Source organism: Neofelis nebulosa, chromosome 7 (assembly GCF_028018385.1).
Source record: "Neofelis nebulosa isolate mNeoNeb1 chromosome 7, mNeoNeb1.pri, whole genome shotgun sequence".
In the NCBI taxonomy this organism is placed as follows: domain Eukaryota; kingdom Metazoa; phylum Chordata; class Mammalia; order Carnivora; family Felidae; genus Neofelis; species Neofelis nebulosa.
In genome coordinates, this window is record NC_080788.1 from 46,271,936 (window position 1) to 46,299,576 (window position 27,641).

A 27,641-nucleotide genomic window follows, 5' to 3' on the forward strand; every position below is an offset into this window, starting at 1 on the left:
TTGTTGCTGTAAGACACTCATTTATTTTATGGGTTTTGTTTTTGTTTTTAGTGGTTGGAGACTGTGAATGCATTCACACTTAGAGAATAATGCTAAATGTGATCAACTGCCTGCCAAAAAAAAAACAAATAGTAACCCATGAAATAGGAAAATGCATTCCAAGATTCAACATTAACAAGGTGTCACAGACCCGTTTTTGTTTTCCAGTGGTGGCCCCTTAGGACTGACATTCCTGGTCCCCACCATGCCTTTGAAGGAGAGGCATACTGTGAGGGCTGCTTCTGGTAGCCCTCAGCCCAGTGGGCCAGGCGTTCCTGTATAGGAATGAGAAAATAGTTGAGTACATTCTGAAAAGGAACAGTCATAGTATCCGCCCGTTTTCAAATTTCATCATGAATCTTTTTATATCTCAGAAGTTTAAGAATGGGTTAGCATTCACTGAAGCCAAGTTCTAGTTTTTCCATTTGAGAAAGTGGCAGGAAGATCTTTCCCAAAGCCATAAAGGAAATAATTTACATGCTTCTCATAATAGCTCAAAAAGAAATAAATACACATAGGATACCTGAAGAAAAATTAATAGCTTTATTTTTCCTCAATATACATTTAGAAAATAGGTCTAAGAAAAGGTTTCATGAAATAGACCATACGACTATGTACAAAGTGAAGAGTTCCAAATCAGCAAGTCAAAGCACCCAAATGAAGCACTCTTCCCTGAGGGCCACGGCAGCCTAGGACCGTCCCATCAGAGGGGACGCAAGCTCTTGGATGGCTTTTGAGTTCAGCTGAGGAATCGTGCTGATCTTCAGGAGTTTGCTGCTTGCATACTTATTCTTGATGGCCTGCAGAAGTCATCTGTGATTAAGCACGCATCAGGACCCCCTACCTTATACCATGTTCCTAGTCTAATTCACAAGTATTTAAGGGCCAGACCCACAATCTCCAACTAGTGCGATGATGCTGAATCACTGAAGCCAGCTAGAGCTCTGAGGTCATAATGTGTTGTACCCGACAATTTCCTTCCATGCCTAGCAATGGATAAAGCCCAGCTGGTAGCACAGGTGATGGAGGAATAAATGGTGTCAAGGTCCAAGGAGCAGGCTCTCTCTCCTATGTTGCCAGAGGGTTGGGAGGTAGGAGCTGTATTTATCATACCTAAGCACCATCACGACAGAACAGGTCTGCCAGGACCGGCAGCAACAACTGGCAATAAAAGCAAGTGGCAACCAGTGCTTAGCGGGTCCCAGACAACAATACCCTAAGGACTGAAAACATGTCACACTTCATGGTGTGCTAAATCATACAGAAACTACATGCAAGGAACCGGGGGTGAGGACGCTTGGCACAAATGCCTTGCTCTTTGTCACCACACCTGTGGTGATACTCGGCATCACACAAGCACAGGACAGCACCCAATCTCCTCTGACTCCTCCTCTTAGGTGGGCCCCACAGAGACAGATACCAGACCCCGAGGAGGCTTTCTGAATGGGCTTCTTGCCCCTCCCTCTTCACCATGATTTGGTCACTGTCCCAAAAGATCCTGGACAAAGGCCCTGAGTGATCCCACCCCAAAACCCGAGTCTTCACGGAGCCCTTTGACGTGGGCCCTTGCTGTTCCAGATGACACGGGGAGCGCCTTCCCTGATGCTGAGTGCCCTGCCCAGGATGCTGGGACAAGGTGGGGAGACACACTGAATGGCCATCTGGCTGACTACCTGGGGCCTGGACCTGGTTAGCCTAGCTACTTAGTTTTGAAGAAAGTCTGCTTTTCGGATACGTCAGTATGCTCCATCCATCCCCTGCTGGACTAGAAAAGAGTTCGTGCTAAAATAGACTCTCACATATGCCAATATTACGTTTACATGAAAACGCAAACGCACATACGTACACATACTCTCATTCACAAAACCCATAATCTAATGCTTTCCACGGTTGGGGGAGGAGTACTTACGATGAATTTCGTTAAGTTTTCGTTAACTTTCACGACATTTTTGGCCATGTGCTGCATGACTTCCAATACTTCATTCTCTGTGTATCCAGTGTAATACTGCTGTTTTAAGTTCTGGAACACAATGAAGAGAGAAGGCGCAAGATAAAGCCTCCACTTCTTTAGAAGAGCATATCTTAGGGGCGCCTGGGTGGCGCAGTCGGTTAAGCGTCCGACTTCAGCCAGGTCACGATCTCGCGGTCCGTGAGTTCGAGCCCCGCGTCAGGCTCTGGGCTGATGGCTCGGAGCCTGGAGCCTGTTTCCGATTCTGTGTCTCCCTCTCTCTCTGCCCCTCCCCCATTCATGCTCTGTCTCTCTCTGTCCCAAAAATAAATAAAAAATGTTGAAAAAAAAAATTTTAAGAAGAGCATATCTTATACATGCTAACATCACTTATCACTTGCATAAAAGCTATACAATGATATTCTTACTTTTGTAAAATTCAGTAACAGCCCTAAACACTACCATTGTACCAGCAAAGCAGCCAGTAAATGCAGATGACTCTGGCTCTGAGCAAGACTAAATTAAGACACTGTGCAACTTCAGCTAAATCAAGTGACAAAGTTCCCATAATTACTATTTTTTTTTAAAAAGGTTGCAGGGGTATGTAGGGTACTCCAAGTAACAAAGCTTTCATGCTTCTATCACCACACCGGGGTGGGAGTGGGGGGATGGAAAGTGGGGCAGAGTAAAAATAAAACCCAGCAAAGGAAAGCCCCTTTCAGAGTAATGGCAGAGACCTGGGACAAGCACATCTCACACATACCACCACCGCCCCCCATGCCCCAATCAAAGCCCTACTGGACAGTGGCTGGTGGGGAGCTGGACAGAGCTGATACCCATATTGTTAGGGAAAGAGGTTCATTATTAAGAATAAATTAGGCCGTGGGCAGCAATCTAATCTACAAAATCCAGAAGAACTAAAGACTGCCCGGGATTCTCTCGTTGGGCACTGTGTAGTTAAGCACTGGAGAACAGAGAGCAGAGAAGCCTCTAGGGGTAGAGGCTTTGTGACCTAGCCTCCTGGAGAACAAAGGTCAAGCAAAAGGACAGTTGTTGATTGGCAGTAAGATCTATCATGTGTGAAGATAGGTAACCTAACTTTATTTCAGTTCTGTGATAAAATTCTAAAAGCCAAAGTACATCTGTCTCATATGCACAATCTAATTGGGAAGATAAATCATAATTTAATCTTTTTCTTTCTTACTTTTTTTTTTTTAAGAGAGAGAGAGGGAGTGCACGTGAGCAGGGGAGAGGGGCAGAGAGAGAGAATCTTAAGCAGGCTCCACTCTCAGCAGAACCTGACACAGGGCTCGATCCCACAATCCTGGAATCATGACCTGAGCTGAAATCAAGAGTCAGATGCTCAACTAACTGGGCCATCCAGGCGCCCCAGTCACAATTTAATCTTATTCCTAAAGTATTTTTTTAATTAATTTAAAGTAGGCTCCTTGCCCAATGTGGGGCTTGAATCCACAACTCTGAGATCAAGAGTCTCATGTTGTACCCACTGAGGCTGCCATGTGCCCCAATCCTAAAATGATTTAAAGAAAAAAAGAACAAAGCAAGATTAATTCTGAAATAACACACAACCACCGGCATTTTCAAGTTAATTCCCAGAAAACGAGGAGACCTAGAGCTAGTAGGTTCAGAGCCCAAAGAAGACATGTCCCAGAGGAAAGTAACTTAGCTAAAATGAGCCACTGGTACCAGGACCCTGTATCATCCATGTACCAGCAGCCTTGTTCCCTCAAGTTTTTTATTTCAAAAAATTTCAAATTATTTCAGAAAAAATGAGATAACATAATGAACATCTGTACATCTTTTGTGCAGATTCACCTATTAACATTTTGCCACTTTCTCGTTTTCTCTCTCATGGTGTCTGCAGCTAACTCAGTTGCAAATGGTTTAGCAGGAATTGTGTATGTATGTATTCACACACAATTTTTGAACTATTTGACAATAAGTTGCAGACACCATTACACATCACTTCTAAATGCTTCAGAAACATCCCCTAAATAGTATTTTCCTGTCTAGACACAAAGCTTTTCACATAAAAAAATCAACATTTCCATAGTATCATCTAGAATACAGTCTATATTCAAATTTCTCCAACTGTTCCAAAAACATCTTTCATGGATTTGTCTTTTTAGATCCAGGTCCAATTAAGGTACATGCAGTATATCTGATCTTTGGGGGGTTTTTTACTTAAAACAACTCCTATTTTCTTGGCTTTAAATGACAACTTGAAGGGTCCAGGCCAGTTACTTTTAGAACATCCCACATTTAAATCTGAGTGTTTCCTGATGACTGGATTCGTGTCAAACATCTGGGGCATGAATTTCATGGAGATGATAATGCATTACTTCTTATTGCACCAGAACATAGGTCAAGTCAGGTGCTCCTACCACTGGTGATGCCAAGCTTGATCACCAGGTTAAGGTGGTAATTTGCAGACTCCCTATCATAAAGGTACAGCATTATTACATACCTCTGAGGTGATATTTTGAGACCATGTGAATCTTGTCCTCCAAAATTACCTCACCTAATGATATGAGCATCAGTCGATCCTCACTTGAATCAGTTTTTACATTAGGGGTTAAAATTTAATTAATTTATTTTTTTTAATATGTATTTTGAGAGAGCGTGTGTGTGCACGAGCAGGCAAGGGGGGAGAGAGAGATTCCTAAGCAGGCTCCGTGCTGTCAGTGCAGAGCCCGATACAGGGGCTCATCTCAAGCACTGTGGGATCACAACCTGAGCCAAAACCAAGGGTCAGAGGCTTCATCAACTGAGCCACCCAGGCGCCCCTAAAATTTGATTTCTAACTCTACCATTCTTTCTGCTTTAATTAGCTGGTATCCTGATTAAAAAATAATAATAATAAAGAGCCCCTCTTCCATTCTTTCTTTTGTATCATTATAAATGCATGGATTTTTTAAAATGTGTTACAATCAGGGTGCCTGGTGGCTCAATTGGTTAAGTGTCTGACTTCAGCTCAGGTCATATCACAGTTTATGAGTTTGAGCCCTGTTATTAGGCTCTCTGTTGTCAGCACAGAGCCTGCCTCATCCTCCATCTCTCTCTCTCAACAAATAAACATTTTTTAAAAATGCGTTACAATCTATTACTGTCACTATTCTTTTTTTTTTTTTTTTTTTTTTTACATTTATTCATTTCTGAGAGACAGAGAGAGACAGAGCACAAGTGGGGGAGGGGCAGAGAGAGAGGGAGACACAGAATCCAAAGCAGGCTCCAGGCTCTGAGCTGTCAGCACAGAGCCCGACGCAGGCCTCGAACTCACAAACTGCAAGATCATGACCTGAACTGAAGTCAGATGCTTAACTGACTGAGCCACCCAGGCGCCCCTGTCACTATTCTTTATAATGCTCAGATTGAGTCAGTAAGAGCCCTTTCAAGCCAGTTCCTATGTCCTTTTCACATGACCCCCACTGATCCTTGAGAATTTGCTTGGTGTCTATTACAAACTGATCTAGGCTCACCTTATACTTCTTCTCCCCCAACCCTGAGAGCAGCTATCTCTCAAAGGTAGCCTAGTTCCTAGTGGGTAATGGTACTTAGTATCCATTATGTGGGCACTAGGTATGATCATTGCTACTGGGTTATCACTGTTTCCGGGCCCTCTCATGATTAATTTACCGATATTTCCAAAATAGATTTAACGCCATAGGGGTTTTCCTTTGTTTTTAATTGTTAATATTATCCCTCTTCTTATTGTGAAAATTTTAGTCCTTAATAACATTGAATGTTTGTTTTACCCTAATATTCCTAAATAGTTTCACAATTATAATAACAGATTACTACTAACAATACATCTCTCAAGTAAACTTTAAGTATGTTACCTCTTTTGGTCCTTTGTTTTATCTAACCAGATAAAGTAATTCTTCCCTCAGTGTTCTATTACCAGTTTGATATATGGTGACATTGTTGTTTCTGTTTAATTCCAGTTAGGGTTTGCATAAACACTCATATTGTTCAGAAATCAAAAAAGTTACATTATATTGTATACAGCTGATAAAAAATTACAACCACAAGTCTTGCTCCCATCCCCAGCCTTCTACCCTGTTCCCACCCAACCCCACAGGTATCATTTCCATTAGTTTCTGGTCTATTCTTCCTGTTTTTTTTGTTGTTTTTTTTTTTAATTAGGAAATACCTAAGCACACATACGTACTCTCTCTCTCTTATTCCCCTTCTTTCTTACATAAAATGTGTGGAGAGAGAGACAGCCCTGCCATGGTGTCCTGGCAAGCTTGCAGGCAGCCACATAGGGCCAGGCAAAGGCCTGAAGCCCAGCTGATGTGTCTTGGCAGAATGCTTGGTGATCCTCCTGGAATGTGAGGGGAGGGAGGCTGGGAAGAGCAGCTCCCACCCTCCTCCATATCTCCCCTGAGACTCTATCTTGAGACCGTTTCTTAACACCTGGGCTCTGAGGAGGCTTTTGTTCTGCTGCTCTTGGGGCACAACTACAGATGATAAAACTGCTTAGTACCAGTCTAGAGTTGGCTCCTTCGCAAAAGGGTATCCCACAACTCCCACTGCAGTCACCTGGCCCCTTTCGTTTTGGTTCTTGTCCGTTTTGGTGCGTGAGATAAGGACCACAGTTGCTGGCAGCTTTGGCTACTTGTATAAACCTAAAAGTGGCTCCTTTTTACCTTTACTGGCTCAATCAGTTGGGCCTTGGCCCTGCTTTTGTCTTAGATGCTTGACACCTTGCTGGTTTCATTTAACCAAAGATCCCAGAAACCTTAGCATACCAGTTGTAGGCAGCCGTGCGCAGCCTTCACAACTGTATAGTTAGCACCTGGGTGCCATGGTGTGCTTACCTAGTCTACGTCTGAAGCATTCCAAGCAGCTTTCTTTTAGGCTTCTGGATTTTAACAATTGTTTTAACAACACTGTGGTGAAAATGGTAAGACCTTTCATATCCAGAGGGTCTAAAATTTCTTCTTAACGCAACACTCACCCATTTTCCTTGGCCTATAACTTTCTGGGACAGGCAGGATGCAGCCGCTGCCACCTTCGAAGGGTGATAATGCACCATGTCATAGTCAATGAGAGTCAGCTCCATCAGGTATTTGGCTAAAGTATGCTGTTCCACATCGACCTAGGATTGAATAGCCCACAGCAGTAAGAAGCACAGCTATTATCACTGTCTTGCAAAATCACAGGTGAAGGCCTAGGAGCTGAAATCCACTCAATTCACCCGTCCTTCCCAGCAAGTGCCCTATTCCACAGAATATTAAAAACACAGAGCATGAGGTCTTTTAAGAATTGAGGAGATAAAACATTAGGACTTAATGAGAACACGTTTTCCATAAATTTTTAAGTTTTCCTTTAATTGGATCAATGTTTCTAGCATAAGACAACAGGGGGAAAATAAAGTCTCATATGGAATCGGAGGCACTTACCTCCCCAGCTTTTGAGGCCCGCCTTAAGAAGTGCAGTGGCAAAGGTCGACCCAACTCAAATTTCAGTTCTTTCAAAATCAATGTTTCCATTTCTCGGATTTGGGAGCTTGTATAAGCATTGTCTGTGATGTAAACAAAGTCTTCGATATTTGGAGAAAACATCTCTTCATATTTGGAAGCCAAGAGCAGAGCCGTAATTCCAACCAGTTGAAGCTTCTTACGGGAAACCGGTTGAACCTAATTGAAGAACAAGGTGTCAAAAGTTATGTCCAACCAGAGGACTGGGGCACTGGGGGGAAGAAAATGAGAGCGAATCACGTTCTGCAGAAGTACACATCGTCTCTCCTCATCCCCCTCTTACGAGCACAGGTAAACTGTGTATTAATTGCAGGTACCGTCAGGGGCTCCTGGCTGGCTCACTAGGTGGAGCATGTGACTCTTGATTTCAGGGTTGTGGGTTCAAGCCCCACAGTGGGTGTAGAGATTACTCACTATTCACTCTGTGCCAAGCACAGTGCAAAGATTTCAGTAATCATCTCACTGAATCCTCGCAAAAATCCTAGGAAGTATATGTATTTTTCTCCACATACAAAGAGATGGGCTGAGAAGAGATTCAGACACTAGCCCAAGATCACTCAGCTTCTCAGTAGGGAAGAAATAAGCCTGAGAACCAAGCTCCTGGTCTGTGCTCCAGTCTCATCATCCTGGCTTGAACATCTGGGGGAAGTCCCAACATGGCACTCCACACAGTCTGAATCAAGATAAGGTCAAGCCAAAAAGCAGGGTTAAATAATGGATGCCTAGGGATGTGGAAGGGGCTATCTCAAACATTTCCTTAATCATTCATTACCAAAAGTACGCTCATTATTCAACCTGAGGTATCTTCAAAGATGCTTCAGAGTCAGGGGAAATCTCAGTCCGGGGTATGAGTGTTTCCCTTCATTTTCTTTTTCTTTTAAAGTTTTTTTTTGTTTGTTTGTTTTTTTACATTTATTTATTTTTGAGACAGAGAGAGACAGAACATGAGCAGAGAAGGGGCAGAGAGAGAGAGAGAGAGAGAGAGGACACAGAATCCAAAGCAGGCTCCAGGTTCTGAGCTATCAGCACAGAGCCTGACATGCGGCTCGAACTGAGGGAGCCACGAGATCATGACCTGAGCCGAAGTCGGACCCTCAATCGACTGAGCCACCCAGGCACCCCTTCTTTTTCTTTTAAACTGGGACTTCGCTTTTCTTGCTTCAACTCTCATTTTTTAAAATCTACCTAAAATCTGACTGCTTTCCTACCCCATGAGGAATGTATAATGCAAACCACTGAATCTATGGTTTCGTAGGATTTTGTGGTATCTCAGGGTCATCACTATAATCAATACAATTATTACTGTATTGTTGGGCAGAATTTGCACTTGAGTTATATCATAAATGTCAACTTTAAATACATAAATCCTTATCTGCAGTAGGGCTACTGCCTGATGGATAACACTAGTGCTTTCTGTCTGGCATTTCCTCTAACTGGTTAGGGTTTTAGGACACCAGGTGATAACTATTTTGATGACCACTCCTGCCTCTCAGCTTAATTTCTTACATTCCTCTACTTTAGACCTCCATAACTCAGTATACTCCCCACACATACTCCCAATCCCCCTTTAAAAAATTCTGCCTCCTCTCCTTTCTACAGCGATTCATGCAACAGCTGGCTGGATACTGCTACATTCTCTAGCTAAATTCCTCATTTTTCAGATGAGGAAACTTAACAACAGAGAGCACCAAATTACAAAATCGATTAAGCAGACCCGGAAAACCAATATCCAAAGGCACCACAGGCTTGGGCTGACCTTCAGACCTTGTGTTGGTATGTTTCCTCTGATGAATGACTGGCAATGCAGCGTCTCCCTCCCTGGGGCCCCCAACATTTCTCTGCAGGCTGACCTGACACAAACGCCCAGCACTGGTCAGCATCACCAGAGGTCTGACACACTTGGCTACTTTCCCTTCTGGCACATGAAGTTCCTCGGTTTCTCACAAAGTGACTTTGGGTCTTTTCTTCAAGGTACCACCCTTTGGTATTGCACAATGCAATTCCAGTGCGCACTGCTACAGTCCCTGAAGCCACACTCACCTGTAAAAATCGATCCATGATGGCGACGCACATGTACAGGGTCTCCTGCAGCAGCCTAAACTTGGAGTGGACTTGCACCAGCCAGTCCACCAGGATGGCGCGCATGCGTCCGTTTATCTCCCTTCCATCTAAGAAGCGTGGATTTATGGATTGCAGAACCTGTTGACGGAATGAAAAGTTTAAAAAGCTGACCTCATTTCCTTCCCAGCTGTGTGGTGAATTCCACATTGCTTGCACAACCAACACCCAGAGGCCCACTCACCTCAAGCTGCCTTAGATACTGGTAGATATCCTTAACATAGTCGCTGCAGAGCTGAGGGTTCTCCCAGTCCTCATTATCAATATCCTCGATTTTGCAGAGCAAGGCCTCAGAGAAAGCTTGGCAGAGGTTCTCTTCCTTCATGGAGATATCCTCCTCTGGGGGAGCAGGACCCTACATGGACAAATTAATGTGCAGTAGCCTTAATCATTAATCATAGCCAAATACATGCAGAGGCAACTGGTTTTAAAAGTAGCATATGCATTTTTAAAATATGTGAAAGCCAAAACAAACAAATTTCAGAGTAAGAGGTGACTAACTCAAGATGTAGTAGATGAAGTTTTTAGGGATATACTCCTCTGTTTAAAGTTCTGTAATTTCACTCCGAGGGAAAACCTTAAGTCCTCACCATGGCCTGTGGGCCTGCATGATCTGGCTTTCTCCTCTTCCTCTGCTGACCGCCTCCTATTTCCCTGCCCTTGGTTTGCTTCACTGCAGCCTCCCTGACTGCAAGTGGGCTCCCTCTTCACAGAAGCTCTTGTCCCTGCACCCCTGTGGGTAAACTTTTAGTTTAAAAGTTACCTTCTCAATTCGGTATATCCTGACCCCCCATTTTAAATCACTGTCTGCCACCTATCATCACCCCCACCACATTTCATTCCTCTTACTGTGTTTTTCCCCATAGAACCTATAACCTTCTAACAGATTATGGAGTTTACTAATATACAATGTATATTATTTTCTGTCTATGTCTGCTAGAGTGTAAGCTCTATAAGCTTACATTTATTTAAACTGATTTTGGTCCCTAAGGTATCTCAAATACCTATATCATCCCTGACACATAGTAGGTGCTCACTAAATATTTATTCAATGAAAGAAACTTAGACACCTGGGTTAAGAGACTCTTAGAGCTGATAGTTCACCTCAGCTGTAGCCTCTTCTGTGAGTAGAAAGATTTCCTCTCGTAAACTAATTTATTCTAAATTGAGAAACTGGCAACTAAAAAGCAGAAAAGCACATTCCAGCCTATGAATAAAATAGGAGGAGGAAGCAAAGACTGAGTAAGCACACACCCAGTATTTTCTTATGCTGACTGGGTGGCTATTAAAGTCACACAAATTAAAAATTGATAAAGTAAGTTAAAAACAAGCATTTGGTAATGAAGTATAAATAAACCATTACTTTTCAAAAGAATAAGAGGTACTTCTCAAAGTAAAACCTAACAGGACTGCTAGACTATAGAGACTGGGTATTAAAGAAATAAAATATAGAAAAAGAAGGATGTATAATAAACAAACCATTTTAATTTATATTAAAGCTCAGTGATTATAGTTTCCAGTCTTAGAGAAGGATAAAACAGTAACAGCAGCAGCAGGAAAATATTTATAGCAGTTCAGATCACATCCTTTCCTCAAACACCAAAGTTCTTAAACTGAGGAAGGGTCAGCTGAGCAAGTTATGCAGGTATGCATGCCACTTATTCAAGAATTTAAGAACCTCAAGGGACTAGAATGAATAAGAGCTACTTGGGGTACCAGGGAAAAACCTAGATAAGGTTACCAGAGAAGATGAGACCTCAAGGCAAATGAATAGGCAAAAGGTAGGCAAGCACAAAGTCCCAGAGGAAGCCAAGAAATAAAGGCAAGTCTTGGGAAGTACACGCTGATTTGGAATGGTGGGAGGTAGTGCATGATGTGAGAGAAGATGGGCTGGAAAGGTGAGCAAGAACCTTGCTAAGGAGTTTAGATTTTACCCGAAGGGAAGTGAACCCACTGAAGGAATGGAGCAAGAGTGGCTAGAATCAGAGGCACCTGGCTGGCTCAGTTGGTGGAGCAACAGACTCTTGAAATTGGGGTTGGGCGTTCGAGCCCCCTGTTGGGTGTAGGGATTACTTAAAATTAAAATCTTAAAAAAAAAAAAAAAAGGTGTTGGGGTGTTTGCGTGGCTTAGTCATTTAAGCATCCAACTCTTGATTTTGGTCCAGGTCATGATCACACAGTTGTGAGATCAAGCCCCACGTCAGGCCCTGTGTTGGGTATGGACCCTGCTTAGGATTCTCTCTCTCCTTCTCCCTCTGCCCCTCCCCTGCTCACACATGCAGGCATGCTCTATCAAAAAAAGAAGAGTGGCTAGAAACAGATAGGCATTTTTTTTTAATTTTTTTTTTTTTAACGTTTATTTATTTTTGAGACAGAGAGACAGAGCATGAACGGGGGAAGGTCAGAGAGAGGGAGACACAGAATCTGAAACAGGCTCCAGACTCTGAGCTGTCAGCACAGAGCCCGACGCGGGGCTCGAACTCACTGATTGCGAGATCATGACCTGAGCTGAAGTCGGCCGCCCAACCGACTGAGCCACCCAGGCGCCCCCAGATGGGCATTTTAATAAGCACACACAGCTTGGTTAAGTTCAAGGATATGTTTATGTTTCAAGGACAAGGTTCATCACTCTCTCTCAGGGAAGTGCAGTCAGTACTAGGAGGCTGGTTTAAGGAGGCAGAGATTAAAATCATGCACTGTGTGTGCTGCCTTAGCAGCATGAAATGTTTCCCTGTGTCTATTCAGAAGTACACCTGAGTTTAGCCATATTCCAAAGCCACCAGGATAAGACATGGCTAATTGCTCTGGCCCTTAATTTAGAATTTCTTGAAAGCATTCCTTTTGGACTCCAACAAAATTTAATTATAAAATCCTGTGCAGACAGTAGCCTAAGCCCTAGGGGCCAACTATGTAATCTTACATCCTAAAAAACTAAAAAGCTGGGGCGCCTGGGTGACTCAGTCAGTTGAGCATCCAACTTCAGCTCAGGTCATGATCTTGCAGTTCATAGCTTTAAGCCCTGTGTCAGGCTCTGTAATGACAGCTGAGAGCCTGGATCCTGCTTCAGATTCTGTGTCTCCCTCTCTCTCTGACTCCCCCCCACTTATTCTCTCTCTCTCTCAAAAACAAAACAAAACAAAAAAAAAACATTAAAAAAAGAACTAAAAAGCTAAGAAACTAGTTAACTAACTATCACAAACTTTTGTATGACAAAAGTAGTCTGAGAATAAAAATCTTCAAATTGGATTAATGAAAGAGTTCTGTCAGTTGTCAGAGACAACTGAAAAGTCATATCAAAAATAATAAAGATGTGAGATTTTGCTGAACTTGAGAAGCTCCTGTAGTAGATAGTCTGAGTAAAGGCCACTGAAATTCTACTACTACTGAGGTGGGTTTGTTGAATGTATTACTATTAACATGCAAATGTGTAGGTGTTTGCATGAGTTTTGATAAAACAGACTTCCCTTATTTACTAAATTTATGATAAACAATGTCAATTAAGTACAAGAAAGGACTCCCAGAAAAACTGATGCTTCCGATTAGACAGCTCATGATTTGTAGCAGTAAGTGTGTACTTCTACACACAAAGGCACACACAATTGCAGAAGGGCAAAATCAAGTACTGGGAATAGCTTTAGGGAATACACTGAACTGGAATTTGGAGGGTAGGGATAGTAAGAATGAACTTTTTTTCAATGCTTATTTTATTTTTTTTTTTTTTGATAGAGTGTGAGCACACACATGAGTGGGGGAAGGGCAGAGAGAGAGAGTCCCAAACAGGATCTGCACTGCGGATACAGAGCCCGACCTGTAGCTCCATCTCATGAGCCATGAAATCATGACCTGAGCTGAAATCAAGAGTTGGACGCTTAACTGGCACCCCCAAAATGAGCTTTTATTCTATATACCTGATGTATTTCTGTAGTCTTTTGCTGTTATGACTATGTTTCTTGTGTTATTAAAAATAAAAAGCACTTTTTTTTTTTAAGATTTTATTTATTGGGGCACCTGGATGGCTCGGTCGGTTGAGCGACCAACTCTTGATTTAGGCTCAGGTCATGATCCCAGGGTCGTGGGATCGAGCCCCGCATTGACCTCTGTGCTGAGCTTGGAGCCTACTTGAGATTCATTCTCTCTCTCTCTCTCTCTCTCTCTCTCTCTCTCTCTCTCTCTCTCTCTCCTTCTCCCCCACTCATGCTTGCGCTCTCTCTCTCTCAAATAAAAACTAAAAAAATAAATAAAAATAAAAATTTTGTTTTTAAGTAAACTCTACACCCAACATGGGGCTTGAATCTCCAACCCTGAGATACACTCACTCCACTGACTAAGCCAACACTCCACTGACTAAGCCAGTCAGGCACCTAAAAAGGCACTCTTCTTTTAAAAAAATGTGAATAGTTGTGCTTATTTCCCTTTTATATCTTGTTTTTGTATTAAGGATAGTTAAGCCATAAAACATTCTCATAGCTGAATACTGACTATTGTAGAGGCCACTTTTATCCAACAGGCTTGAGCAATGAAACTTGATCAAGGCAAAAGGGCCCACAGTGACCACCAAGCTGAGTGCAAACAAGCAATGGAAACGGGCTCATTAAGCAACTCACCATAGGCTCTAACTGACCAATTACAACCAGGAACAGTTCCTAAGATTACCAAAAAAGGGAAAATTCCAGAAGTCCCATACTCCCTCACTCCGCCCTTTAACTGTGGCCCCTCACCACCACCTCCCCACAGACAGTCTCTCCTTTGCTGTCCTGCCCAACCGCTCCCTTGCAGTGTATTTTTTTTTAATTTTTTTTAAGTTTATTTATTTAGTTTGAGAGAGAGAGGGAGAGTGCAAGTGGGGGAGGGGCAGAGAGAGAGGGAGAGAGTGAATCCCAAGCAGGCTCCACACTGTCAGCACAGAGCCCAGTGTGGGGATTGAACTCACAAACTCTGAGATCAAGAGCCAAAATCAAGAGCTGCGCGCTTAACTGACTCAGCCACCCAGGCGCTCCTCACTTGTGGTGTATTTAATAAACTTTCCTCTCTTTTGTTCTGCCTTGGGTGAATTCTTCCACCACCCATGCCACCAGCCCCCACCCAAATGTCCCATGTTTGATGGCACCCCCATCCAATCAGAGCGACCCACAACTACTACTGAATTTAGTGTTTACATCAAATCGTAAGTCTAAAACCTCATCTGAATTTCTAACTCTGACTCCCCAGCAGCTCTCCTCAGTGTGCATCTATCTCTGCTACACCCTGTTTTAATGTGTGCTCTGACATTCCTCCAATTGACTAGGGCTCCTTTTGGACAGAGCTGGTGGCTCATTCAACTGGTTTCCCCAGTACTCAGCAAACAATGTGGTTAGGACAAAGCCTTCTTCCTTTCACACAACTCAGTGTTTGCCAAAGCCTCTTTGGTCAGCAAAAAAATAAATAAAATAAAACAGCAACAACAAGAACACTGTTTTCTCCCAAAATGGCAGGATAATAAGCTTCTGCAAACACCTGTGAACAGCGGAAACCCTTTCAAGTTCTCAGCCAGAGCCCTTTGTGATTCAGTTGCTTCATCTTCTACGAGGAAAGAAACCTGCCCTCCAGTTTTGCAGAGGACAGTATGGATTTGGCTGGGAACATCTGCTTTCATGAGCACACGGCTTATAAATTTTCCAGGGCTCACTGCTGCTAGAACCCTATGCTCAACTGGCATTTCCACACCTCCAGGGACTGGCTATAAAGGAGCAGCAATGACTGCAGATACAGCAGATGACAAAGTAAAAGCCAAAAGGCTGATCAGAGCCAGGCAGGCAGAGAGGCTCATCTGCCAGCATGAGGGCACTCCCCCTAAACTGTGGACTTAATCATCTCTTCTACATTACATTTCTCAGAGAAACGTCTATTTGAATTGGAAGTAAGTATTGTTCATTTAATCCCTGACATCTAATAAAACGAGAAGCACATTTTAGCCACAGAAGTGATATTTGTATCAACTGAGTTACAGGTCCATAATTCTTTATCTGAAACACAGTGGCCTCAATTTTGTCAGGAAGCTAGAACAAAAGGAGTCACCAAGGAAATACAGGGTAACTCAGAAAGAGTGGAGTTGCAGAGGTCATAGGAAGAAATTTCTCCTCTGTTTTGTTCATAACATTTTTGGTTTTTTTCTTTTAATTTCCCTTCTTCTCCAACTGGAAGATTAATATGTACCTATGGTGAAAAGACTGAAAATTTTAAGCCAAACGTCATACACAAAAATAACTGATGTGGCAAACAAAGGCAAAAGAAGAAAATTAAATTTCCTTTCAACTTACAGCACATTGACAAGTCCTTGAGATAGGCAGAGTGACCTTTGTCTGCAAACTCAGCAGCCTTGATGTTGACACTTTGCTAAGGGCAAAAGGCAATCTTAGCCCAACCTCCTAGGAACCCATAAGTCTACTTTAACATGTAGAAATTCCTTTATCTCTACCCCCGCCCAACAAGATATATGTTGGCAATCATACACACTCCAAGTTTATGGCCCCCTGACATACATCTGAAGGGTCTCATAACTGAGCTTTTTACTAAATAGTAACGAATGACCTTTCCCTAACAGCAACTAGTCCCTCAAGGTCCTTAAAGCCATAGAGACTTACCCTATCCCTAACCCCCTCCCAACTTGCAAGCATATAATCTTTCCCCGGTCACATCCCCAGTGCAGTTCTTCCTGCCCACAGGTCCTGTGGTGGTTTAATAAAACCACCTTTTTGCACCAAAAAGGTCTCAAAAATTCTTTCTTGGGCTCCTAACCCCATTTTTCACATCATTTGGCGTCCAACATGGGACTGAGCCTTCTCATCTGGACTCTGAGCCTCAATACCAACTTGGTATTTTCTCTTTTCCTTTACTTTCATTTCAGAGGCTTTTCAAAGAGCATAGTCTTATTGGAACACTTTCAAGTCAATTACTCAGGCTGCAATCCTCTAGCCCGTGGCTACTCCACAGGGAGGAGAAAGCCTGCCTTTGGCTGGAAGTTAGTACCATGGCTGGAATGGTAATAAGACCCAGAAACTTGATGCCCTCTCTTTATTTCTGTCCTTATGCAAAGCTGCCTGTCTTGGGCACGAGACAGCCACCCAAGCGACTAGCATGGCTGCCATCTTAAGACTCCTGTGTGAGGTTCCCTCCTCACTGGTCTCATGTGATCTTCTCCATATCTCCGTATCTCTGGTCTGGCCGCAAAATGTCCACTCAGAGCCAGCCGAAACCAGTACCCAATTGAATTAAAGACCAACTGAGGACTGTCTCCTGGAGAAGTTGGGTGTAAAGACTCCATGTGTTGGAATGTCGCTTAGACCATGATGGAATTCTTTCTTTACTGTTCTCCCAACTAACTACTTGAACTACAAAACTGGGTAATTTCCCCTTGTAAAACTTTAGTGTTTTTCATGGGTTAAAAGTGGCAGGTTCCTCAAGGCAAGTCAAACTAAAGCAGGGCCTTCACAGCATTCTTGTCAAGGCAAGGTCAACTAAAGCATGGCCTTCACGTCATGTTCTTTAAGGCACAGCCTTTTATGGCATGGCTTTCAAGGCATGGCACAGTATTGTGGTCCATATGCCAGGCACCCATTTGTAGCCTAAGAGGCAATGGGGAAGCAGAGGACACTAGCATCACTTCCACAGGGCCTTTCACAGGGCTTTTTAGGGCAGCACTGCCTTCAAGGCAAAGGAGTATGGTAATCAATAGCAATTTTCATTCCAGGGATGCCGCAGGTCACTTTGGACACGCAGAACCTTTGACATATCTTGCGTGGGATGCCACCTGGGAGTCAGGGGGAAATTTTGGTAGTGGACCCTCTTTGCTTTTCTAGGAGCATGGGAGCTTCTTCAGTCCCCAAGGATTCTCTTGGAATGCCTTTTAACCCACTGGAAACAATTCAGATTGCAAAATTTAGGAAAGGACTGATATTCTGTAACACTCCATGGCCTTAGTAGGATCTATTGGTTATATCTCTTATGCAAGAAGCAGGACAAATGGACTGAAGCCCCCTGTGTCCAGGCTTTTACGGCCCTAAATCAGGATCTGGACCTTAGGGCCTCTTGCAGAATGTGTCTAACAACCAACCAGGTTAATAAATCTCCTCTGGACATATTGGATGATGATCGTCTGAATAGGCCCATTCCTCCTCATAAGCCTACACTGCTAGAGGAAACTCTAGCAATGATTCCTCATAATTAGGATACTGTTAAGGCTGGGCCTCAAACAAAGAAGGCTTCTTGATGGTTTTATTCCTTAGTCATACTTGTCCCAGGGACTACCTCTTTTGATGTCCAACTGCAAATAGAGACTTTAACCTCAATTTTGAGGTCGAAGAAGCCTCAAAACTTAATATGTGACAGTCCCTGACAGTAATGACTCTACATCAGGTCCAGAATGTCTTAGAGACCCAAAGGCTACCAATGGATGAAGGAAGGTCAACTTACTAAATACAGACTATGTTTAGAGATACACCTGAAATAAAACTTATCACATTTTAAACCCAGATACTCTTTGCCTGAGCCGGATCATCATACTTCTGTGTTAGAACATGACTGCTCAGAGATTATTGATCTTGTTTATTCTAGCCAATCAGAGTTAAGAGATTTCCCTATTGAAAATGCAGTAGTTTCTAATGGCAGTAGTTTCACAGAAAAAAAAGATAAGAAAAGCTGGGTATGCTAAAGTCAGTCTAACTGTGGACTTTGGACTGTGGAGTCCAAAGCCCTCCAGGCAAATACACCTGCCCAAAAAGCAGAGTTAATAGCACTCATTCATGCTTTACAATTGGCAAAGGGCCTCAAAATTATTATCTTTACTGACTCTAAATAGGCCTTCCTAGTCCTACATGACCACAGAGCGATTTGGAAGAAAAGGGGATTATAATCAAGCCATCACTCTCTAATCAAACATGGCCCCCAAATTATTACTCTTGAGACTGTACACCTACCTAAGGAGGTAGCTGTAATTCACCTCAAAGGACATCAAAAGGATATGACCTTAGAATCTATAGGTCATAGATTCTATGCCAACAACTTGGCAAAAGTTTTATACCAGTCTCAACTCCAATAAAGTCCATAACTCCAGGGACACCTGGATGGCTCAGCTGGTTAACTTCAGGTCAGGTCACGATCTGACAGTTCATGAGTTCAAGCCCCATGTCAGGTTCTCCACTATCAGCACTGAGCCGTCAGATCTTCTGTCCTCCTCTCTGCCCCTCCCCTGCTCACATATGTGCTCTCTTTCTCTCTAAAAAAAAAAAAAAAAAAAAAAAAAAAAAAAAAATCCATAATTCCAGTCTATTCAGACCAAGAAATTCACATAGCCCAAGAACTGAGGATATTTAAAAGAAAAAAAAATTGCACAGGACTAGCTTGTTAATAATAAGGGGAAAATCTTTATCCACACACCCCCTGCCAAATAACCAACAGAAGGTAATATAGAGTTTATTCCAGGCTACTGATTTGAGTAAAAAGGCCACTGAGGTGACAAAAACCTTGCTAGAAGAAACTGCCCTAGTTTTGGATTCCCCTGGTCCCTACAAAGTAACAATGGACCATCTTTTTATCGCATTAATAACTGAGCAAATAGTTTGGGCCTTAAAAAATTACTATTTACATTCAGCCTGACAACCACAATCCTCTGGAAAGATGGTCCTCCAAAATCGAATGGCCCGTGAAATCCTGCCTACTGTTCAACGAGGCCCAGAATTAGATGACTGGCTCCTAAGGGACCCAGTGGCTATGCAGCTCTAACTAGTTGCCATAGCTTCCCCCACCCAGGCTGGATAGGCCACTGTACTCTGGGTTTTTCCCGAATGCACGAATGCATTATTAAAACCTTCACCAAACCAGCCAACCTTCCAAATTTAAAACAACAGTGGACACAGGGGCACCTAGGTGGCTAAGTCGAGTAAGTGTCCAACTCCTGATTTGGGCTCAGGTCATGATCTCACAATCTTGATCCAGTGTGGATCAAGCCCCACACTGGGCTCCACGCGGGCAGTGCAGAGTGTGCTTAGGATCCGCTCTCTCCCTCTCTCTGCCCCTCCCCCACTCGTACTATCTCTCTCTCAAAATAAATAAATAAACTTTAAAAACAACAACAACAACAGCAGACACGCTGTGTGTTTCATTGGTATGACCACCTAGCATCCATCTTTGTTACCTCTTTAGGACTGGAGGATATTGTTTGACACATGGAAGTTCTTAATAAACATAGTCAAAGCCCTAAATGACACTCAAAATAGCATTTCCCTATTAAATACTGACGTAACACAGATGTGTAAAGCAGTTTTACAAAACAAGATGACATTAGATGTTTTAACTGCTGCACAAGGTGGAACGTGCTATTCTAAAAACAGAATACTATGTATACATTCTAAATTACCACAAAAATATTTCTGGGTTTCTAACTGACATGATCACTCAAACTGGTGCCTTAAAGGATCCCTCTCTTCCCTTTAATGATTGGTTAAACTCCTGGACTGGAGGAGGATTTTTGTCAACTATCAAAGGACTCTTATTTGGGCTTCATTTTCTTTTTGTTAATTTTAATCATGTTTTGCTGTTTTCTCCCATGTCTCTTCACCTGGTGCTGAGACTCCTTCATTACCATAACTTGAAGCTGACAGATGATCCTTTCCACTCAGAAGATCCATACATGTGGTCTCCCTTGGATTCAAAGGCCTCTGCCACATATATATATCCCCAATTGACCACTGTTGACCCATAGGTAAGGACATCTCTATGCTACTCATTCAGGAGGAAGAAGTTACAGAAGATAAGACCTTCCACCCTTAGCAACCTTGAAGATTTAAGGGTCAAAACTGTTCAGGGGGAATGATGTGGGATATAAAGACAAAAGAAGAAAATTATATTTCCTTACAACTTACAGCACATTGACAAGTCCTTGAGACAGGCAGAGTGACCTTCCTCTGGGAGCTCAGCTGCCTCAGTGTTGACACTTTGCTAAGGGCAAAAGGCATTTAAGCTGATCCAGTAATGGAACTACTGGATATTTACCCAAAGAAGATGAAAAGATATGTGTACCCCTATGTTTAAAGCTTGTTTATTTATTTGTTTATTTATTTTTGAGAGGGGGGAGGGTCAGAGAGAGAGACAGAGAGAAAAATATCAAACAGGCTCTGCACATCAGTATGGAGCCCGCCTTGGGACTTGAATCCACAAACCACGAGATCATGACTGGAGCTGAAATCAAGAGTCGGTTGCTTAACCGAGACACCCAGGTGTCCCATGCACCCCTACATTCACTGCAACATTATTTACAATAGCCGCATGTCCATCCATAGATGAATGGATAAAGATGTGGTGTACACACACACACACACACCTCTGACACACATAGGAATATTACTCAGCCATAAAAAAAGAATAAAACGTTGCTATTTGGAAGAACATGGATGGAACTAGAGGGTCTAATGCTAAATGAAGTAAGTCAGAGAAAGACAAATACCATGTGATTTCACTAATATGCAGATTTTAAGAAACGAAAGAGAAGCACCTGGATGGCTCAGTCGGTCAAGCGGCCGACTTCGGTTCACGTCATGATCTCAGAGGTTCGTGGGTTTGAGCCCCACCTAGGATTCTGTGCTGACAGCTCAGAGCCTGGAGTCTGCTTCGGATTCTGTGTCTCCCTCTCTATTTGCCCCTCCACCGCTCACCGTCTCTCTCGAAAATAAACAAACATTTAAAAAATTAAAAAAAAAAAAAAAAGAAAAACAAAACAAACGAACAAAGAAAAAAGATATGGAGCATGTGACTCTTGATCTTGGAGTTGTGAGTCAAGTCCCATGTTGGGTGTAGAGATTACTAAATAAGTAAGTAAATAAATAAATAAGGGAAAAACAAAAAAGAGACAAACAAACAAAAAACAGACTTTTAAGTACAGAGAACAAACTGGTAGTTGCTAGAGGGGAAGTGGGTGGGAGATGGGTGAAATAGGTGAAGGGAATTAAGGGTACACATATCATGAGGAGCACTGACTAATGTATGAAATTGTTGAATCACTATATCGTACATCTGATACTAATGTAACACTCTGTTAATTTACTTGAATATAAATAAATAAATAACTTTAACTGATCTCCTAATATTTCCCTATTATATAAGAGATATTCATTTCAGAACTAATGAAAAGTCCTTGGTGTCCCTCTAATCATTTTCTTAGGATAAATTTTAAAAACAGGTATGGAGAATAACCATTTGAAATAACACTGCCAAATTGCCTTCCTGACAGGTGGGAGGAACCACATTCAAACAGCCACCCATATAAAATGCTGCATAATGGTCTGGAGATAAGGCTGAAAAGCTGCTTTGGGTTTAGCATTTAGGATGTCACTAGAAACCTTCAAGGAAAGGCCTATGAAAGGAAGGTCAGTCTTGAGTATTTGTGCCGAGCTTTAGCTCTTGATCTGATGCTCTCTCCTGGCTTTCTAATAACATGCTTGCAACCATCACCTGCAAGGAGAAGGCTCACAAGTCAGCCCCTCTCCTTCAGATGTTGCTGGTGTATTTCTGACTGCATTTCCCGGTGGATGTTTCTGTCACCTCAACAAATCTAAAGCCAAATGAGCCGCCTTCCCCAGAACTTCCCCTCCCTTTCCTGACTTTCCCATTTTTTAAATTATTCCTTATTCTTATTCCTTCACTCCAAGCAACACAGCTAAAGAATTCCTTCTAAATACAGCACGATGTCCCTGAAAGGAGCGGGTACACCCCAACATATTCAATGTTGTTTCTTAGCACCTACAGACACTGGCATGTATGGGTGAGTGCTTAGGGGTGATCTGAGCTAGTTCAAGACCCTCATCAGCTCTAGCATGGACAATTGCAATACCTCCTCATTTATGTCCCTTCCATGGCCAGTCTACACTGCTTTCATCATTTCCCACCTCCTCACAGCTTCCCCACTTCCTCACTGTCTAATGGGATAAAATCCAAGTTCCAAGGCTTTCAAATCCAAATGCAACCTTTTTCCCAACTTTATTTTCTGCTTACTCACACAAATCTTCTGACCCAGCTTAGATGTGCTGACTCTTTACCCACAGGACAAAATTATAGGCCTATTTCTGCTTTGGTGCCTTGATTCTTGTTGTGCTTTGTTCCCTATAAGGTGCTCTTTACTATTAGTATCTCCCTATCCTTAAAAATCCCACCTATGAAGTTTCCTCCAACCACTCCATCCCTTAGTGTTCTCTCCCTCCTGTACAAGCACCTTCTGAAAGATGGTACTTCCATCTACCCCAGACATTTGATGCTCAATCATCCATTGCCCAGGGGCATCTGGCATCATTCCCTGGGATTACTAATTTAATTTTAGGTACATATGCTCCTTCTGGATAAGAGAGATATCAAGGCAAGATATCTGTTTATCAGCCTTAACACTACTGGATATGTTTATTAAGTGGTCAATACATATATTTCTCAAATATATCCAATGTGTTATTTTGAAAATTTTCAAACAATATTATAAATGTTATTACTGTATATTATATATAGAGTAAAACCTTGGACTGCGAGTAACTTGTTCTGCAAATGTTCTGCAAGATGAGCAAACATTTCTAATAAATTTTAACTTGATAAATGAGCGATGTCTTGCAATACGAGTACTACGTGGTGCTGAACATCACATGATCACAACTGAGCCAATGGTTCTCGTCTCTCTCACTCCCTACAGGATTGAGGATGATGGTCTCCCATGCTCAGATGCTCGGTTTCAGGCTGTGGTGTTTAGCAGAAATCAGTGATTTTTCAGAACGTTGGAAGGTGCCCACAACTGGTATTGGTGTATTTTTTGTCACTTCAAAGCACTTATGGACAGTTCTTTGCTTTTCCACACAAAAGTAAGCTTAGGAATGCTTTGTTTCATTCTAGGTCAAGCTGTCTGCAGACAGAGACCCCTTCCTCTGCTGCCTTATTGCTAGTTACATTAAATACAGTATATGACAAAAGTTTCATACTGTACTGCAGTCAACATCCATGCGAGAGTATAAAATGACCCCCTTGCAGGAAAATGTTCAAAAGAAACGCAGTAAGAGGATCATTACGGTATGAACGAGTATGCAAGCGGCCAAAATTGAATGATTTTATAAGAAGTCCACATCTGCATCTCCTCTGCAGAGGAGGAAGAGAAAAAGGCAGAGGAATCCCTCACTTCAGATGAGATTAGGGAGATATATAAAATGTGGGGAAACGGTGCAAAATTTTGTAATGAATAACATTAAGGTACCATCACTAAAATGATGGATATGTTCATTTTGTACTCTGCTGTTTCAAAGGAGAGCTCTAGTTATGAATGTTCTTCAAAAGTGGCGGTGATGACAACGGTGCCTTTGCAGTCTAGCCGAAAACAAGCTATTTCATTAAGTACATGTGTAAATACAAACCGTCCCACCTTTGGAGCCAACATTTCCATCTGTACTGGTTTCACAGAAGCAGTAGGTTTCAGTTGTTTGTTGACATTTGTTTTGGCGGGTTGAACAGGTATTTTGGTGTTCTGAGTTTTCTACAAGGAAAAAGAAATGTAACAGGGCAAGAAAGTCAGTGGTGTTCCTCAGAGCTATACACAATCAGCCTAGTGTACACATGGACAGTCCTCATGGCTATTACCTTAGCTATGTGTGGAGGTCTGGTCGTAACTCTATTTCCAATTTCTTCTAAAACTGCCCGCCTCATTGTCACATGACTCTTAGCTTTAGAATTAACTCCCGTGTCTCCATTCTCCAAATCAGTGGACACCTAAAAAAAGAGGGGCGAGAAAAAAAGAGTTAATGAGAAGTGAAGACAACTTACAATACTTTGCTCATGTCAGGTACCAAATGTAGAACTGATTTGGGAAAGGTGAATACGTGGATATCTACTTGTAAGAGGGAGAAACTACATTTTAGAAAGTCTAAAAATGCTGAGTGATTGATCATATCACTCTTAATTAGGCAAATCACTTACCCAGCTTATCTGTAAAATTCATTAAGAGTTTAAGGGGGGTGCCTGGGTGGCTCAGTAGGTTAAGTGTCCCACTTTGGCTCAGGGCATGATCTCACAGTTCATGGGTTCGAGCCCCGTGTCAGGCTCTGTGCTGACAGCTCAGAGTCTGGAGCCTGCTTTGGATTCTGTGTCTCCCTCTCTCTGCCCTTCCCCCACTCATGCTCTGTCTCTCTCTCTCTCTCTCTCTCTCTCTCTCAAAAATAAATAAACATTAAAAAAAAAGTTTACAGATAAGGGATTATTTCTCACATAGCACCCACTTATTAGAGATCTCCGTATACTACCCATCTACTTAAAAACTTTAGAGAGATTAATAACAAGCACAATTAAAACACTATTTAAAAGCTTTAATAGGTCCAAGTGTTTAAAACCTAAACTAGCTTTGATTTTTACGCCATTCTACAAATAAGAAGTGCTCCTATTGACATGATCTTTAGAGATACTGCCTTTTAAAATGAGGCTGCCGTAGCAGGGACACTCTTATATTAAGAATATTTAGGGGGCATCTTGGGGCACCTGGGTGGCTCAGTCCGTTGAGCATCCGACTGTGGCTCAGGTCATGATCTCGCAGTTTTTGGGTTCAAGCCCCGCATGTGGCTCTGTGCTGACAGCTCAGAGCCCACAGCCTGCTTCGGATTCTGTGTCTCCTTCTCTCTGCCCATCCCTCACTTGTACTCTGTCTCTGTCTCTCAAAAATAAATAAATGTAAATAAATAAATAGATAGATAGATAGATAAATAATAAATAAATAAATAAAAAGAATATTTAGAGGGCATCTGGATGGCACAGTCCCTTAAGTGTCCAACTTTGGCTCAGGTCATGAGCTCACAATTCATGAGTTTGAGCCCCACATTGGGCTCCGTGTGTCCCCCTCTCTCTGTCCCTACCCTGCTCTCGCGTGCTCACTCTCTCACTCTCTCTGTGCTGACAGCTCAGAACCTTGAGCCTGCTTTGGATTCTGTGTCTCCCTCTCCCTCTCTGCACCTGCCCCGCTCACACTCTGTCTCTCTCTCTCAAAAATAAACATTAGAAATAAACACTTAAAAAAGAATATTTAGAAATGAAATAGTTTCCACAGGTAAAATAGTTTTACTCTAAAATTCAGACAAAGTTGAAATGGTATGAAATAAAAAACCATTAGATGACCTTAACCTGCTTTAGACAGAGTATGTTTAGAAACAAAACTTGCCAGAAAAAACAATTCATACAGAAAAGTTTATTATAGAAGTGAACGTTTCATGAGAAAAAAAAACCAGCATGTCCTATCCCTAAAAACTGTGAGTCCTAAATTTTTCAATCCTAAAAAAATCTCCCAACAGGTGATTTGAATGGGCCTTCCACAATGGACAGAATGGACCTACCAGAACAGAGGGGCAGAAGAAAACTCAAGCCTTCCCTGAATAGAAAGAATTTGACTATGGGGGCGCCTGGGTGGCCCAGTAGGTTAAGCATGGGACTCTTGATTTTGGCTCAGGTCATGATCCGAAGATTGGTGGGATGGAGCCACAGAGGTCTCTGTACTGACAGCGGGGAGCTTCCTTGGGATTCTTTTTCTTTGTCTCTCTCTGCCCCTGCCCTACTTGTGCTCACATGTTCTCATGCTGTCTCTCTCTCTCTCAAAATAAATAAATAAACATTTAAAAACAAAAATTTGACTATAGAAGAACTTCATGGGACAGATTAGACAAAAATTACTTGTCAGTTTAACTTAAATCCACAAAAGGATAGGAATTAAGTACTGATTGCATTCATTCAATTTTTAGGATTCTCAAAAGCACACTCTTCAATTTTTTTTTAGCAGTAATTGCCAATTTTAAAAAGTATTTGAAATTTTAATGCTTATGTGTAATCTAAGTTTAAATCCATATGGAGGAGAAAACTGGCAGCTTTTAACCAGCCTTATAGCCAGGAAGAGAGAACTCAGGTGTGTCAGGGCCCTCTATTTTTCAGCAAAGGAAAAACAGATCAGGTACAAGTCAAGCCCACAGGAAAACAAAACAAATATATATATATATATATATATATATATATATATATATATATATCTCCAAATATTTATATATATATATAATATAATATTATATATATATATATATATGTATATATATATATATATCTCCAAAACACTATTAACACTTGGATTTTTGCAAAGATGAAATAAATGAATCTGGACCCTTCTATCTGTCTGCCATATTGTTCTACATTAAATGTAAAATCTCTTTTACACTTGATTGAAGAAATTGAATTTTTGAAAAGGACAAATCTGTACGTTAGTGAACTTAGCCTGGGAGACTTCCTATGCAGAAATAAATGGGAAACTTAGAGCGAAATGTGAAAAATCCTTAACTGTTACTTGATCAAACATTCAGAACACTTTACTACCTACAGCGTTTCTTCCAGTGCTCTCCATCCCCACCACGGAGTTTGAGAACAGGGAAGGCAATTACAACAACCTTTATTTAGCTAGCACTCTAACAACAAAGAGCACTACGGGATCGCTCGCTGAGAAGTCCAGTGCTGGAAAGGCTCACTTGACAGGTGCCACCTAAGAGGCGCTTTCCTACACTTTCCCCACCCTAGGGCTGGGACTGGCCAGGGCGAAAGCGGGGAACCCTGAGCGGATCCCAGGAGGGGAGAGACCCGAAAAGAGGACAGGACGCAGGCCTGGGCCGCGGGGAAAAAAGGTAGCCCGGCAGAACGGGAAAGCGGCGCGGCGGTTGAGAGGAAGAAGCCCTGCGTAGAAGAGAGGGGGCAGCTAGAGGCGGGTGAGGGGGCTGCTCCGCCAAAGCCGCTGGTCAGTGGGGGGGAGGTGGGGGGAGAAGGAGTCGGCTGGGCCCACTCACCGTCGGGCGTCGGAGCAGCGCCATGGGGGAAGGGACAGGCAAGAGTGCCAGCCCGACCCAGGAAGGGACGAGGACCGGAGATGGTGGACAGAAGCTTCCGCGGCGCCGTTAGCTCTGCACTCCAGCCCGCACTGCTTAGGATCTTGGCAATGTCTCCTTGTTATACGGGATTCAAATACC

The 27,641-nt window shown here is 42.4% G+C and overlaps 1 protein-coding gene across 2 annotated transcripts; it reads right to left on the reverse strand.

Moving 5' to 3' along the window:
* Positions 1-27,641, reverse strand: CCNB2 (cyclin B2). Of its 2 annotated transcripts, none has more exons than XM_058737552.1 (9): positions 27,462-27,641; positions 24,244-24,372; positions 24,029-24,139; positions 9,797-9,967; positions 9,535-9,693; positions 7,417-7,653; positions 6,972-7,112; positions 1,949-2,059; positions 1-314 (listed from the first exon to the last, which is right to left on the reverse strand). In XM_058737552.1, the coding sequence occupies exons 1-9, from the start codon at positions 27,483-27,485 to the stop codon at positions 183-185; spliced, it is 1,215 nt and encodes a 404-aa protein (XP_058593535.1). In that variant the 5' UTR covers positions 27,486-27,641; the 3' UTR covers positions 1-182. The 2 variants fall into 2 exon arrangements, with proteins under 2 accessions (XP_058593535.1, XP_058593536.1); XM_058737553.1 differs by lacking the exon at positions 1-314 and adding an exon at positions 560-839 and having other exon boundaries at positions 27,462-27,640.

Bases quoted from the DNA above. Each gene is read 5' to 3' on its own strand.
- CCNB2 (XM_058737552.1), bottom strand. From the start codon at position 27,485: ATGGCGCTGCTCCGACGCCCGACG. The intron at 9,968-24,028 runs GTGGGACGGTTT...TTGTCCATGTAG, and splicing joins TGGAAATGTTGGCTCCAAAG to GGTCCTGCTCCCCCAGAGGA. The intron at 7,654-9,534 runs GTGAGTGTGGCT...TTCTTCAATTAG, and splicing joins TCATGGATCGATTTTTACAG to GTTCAACCGGTTTCCCGTAA.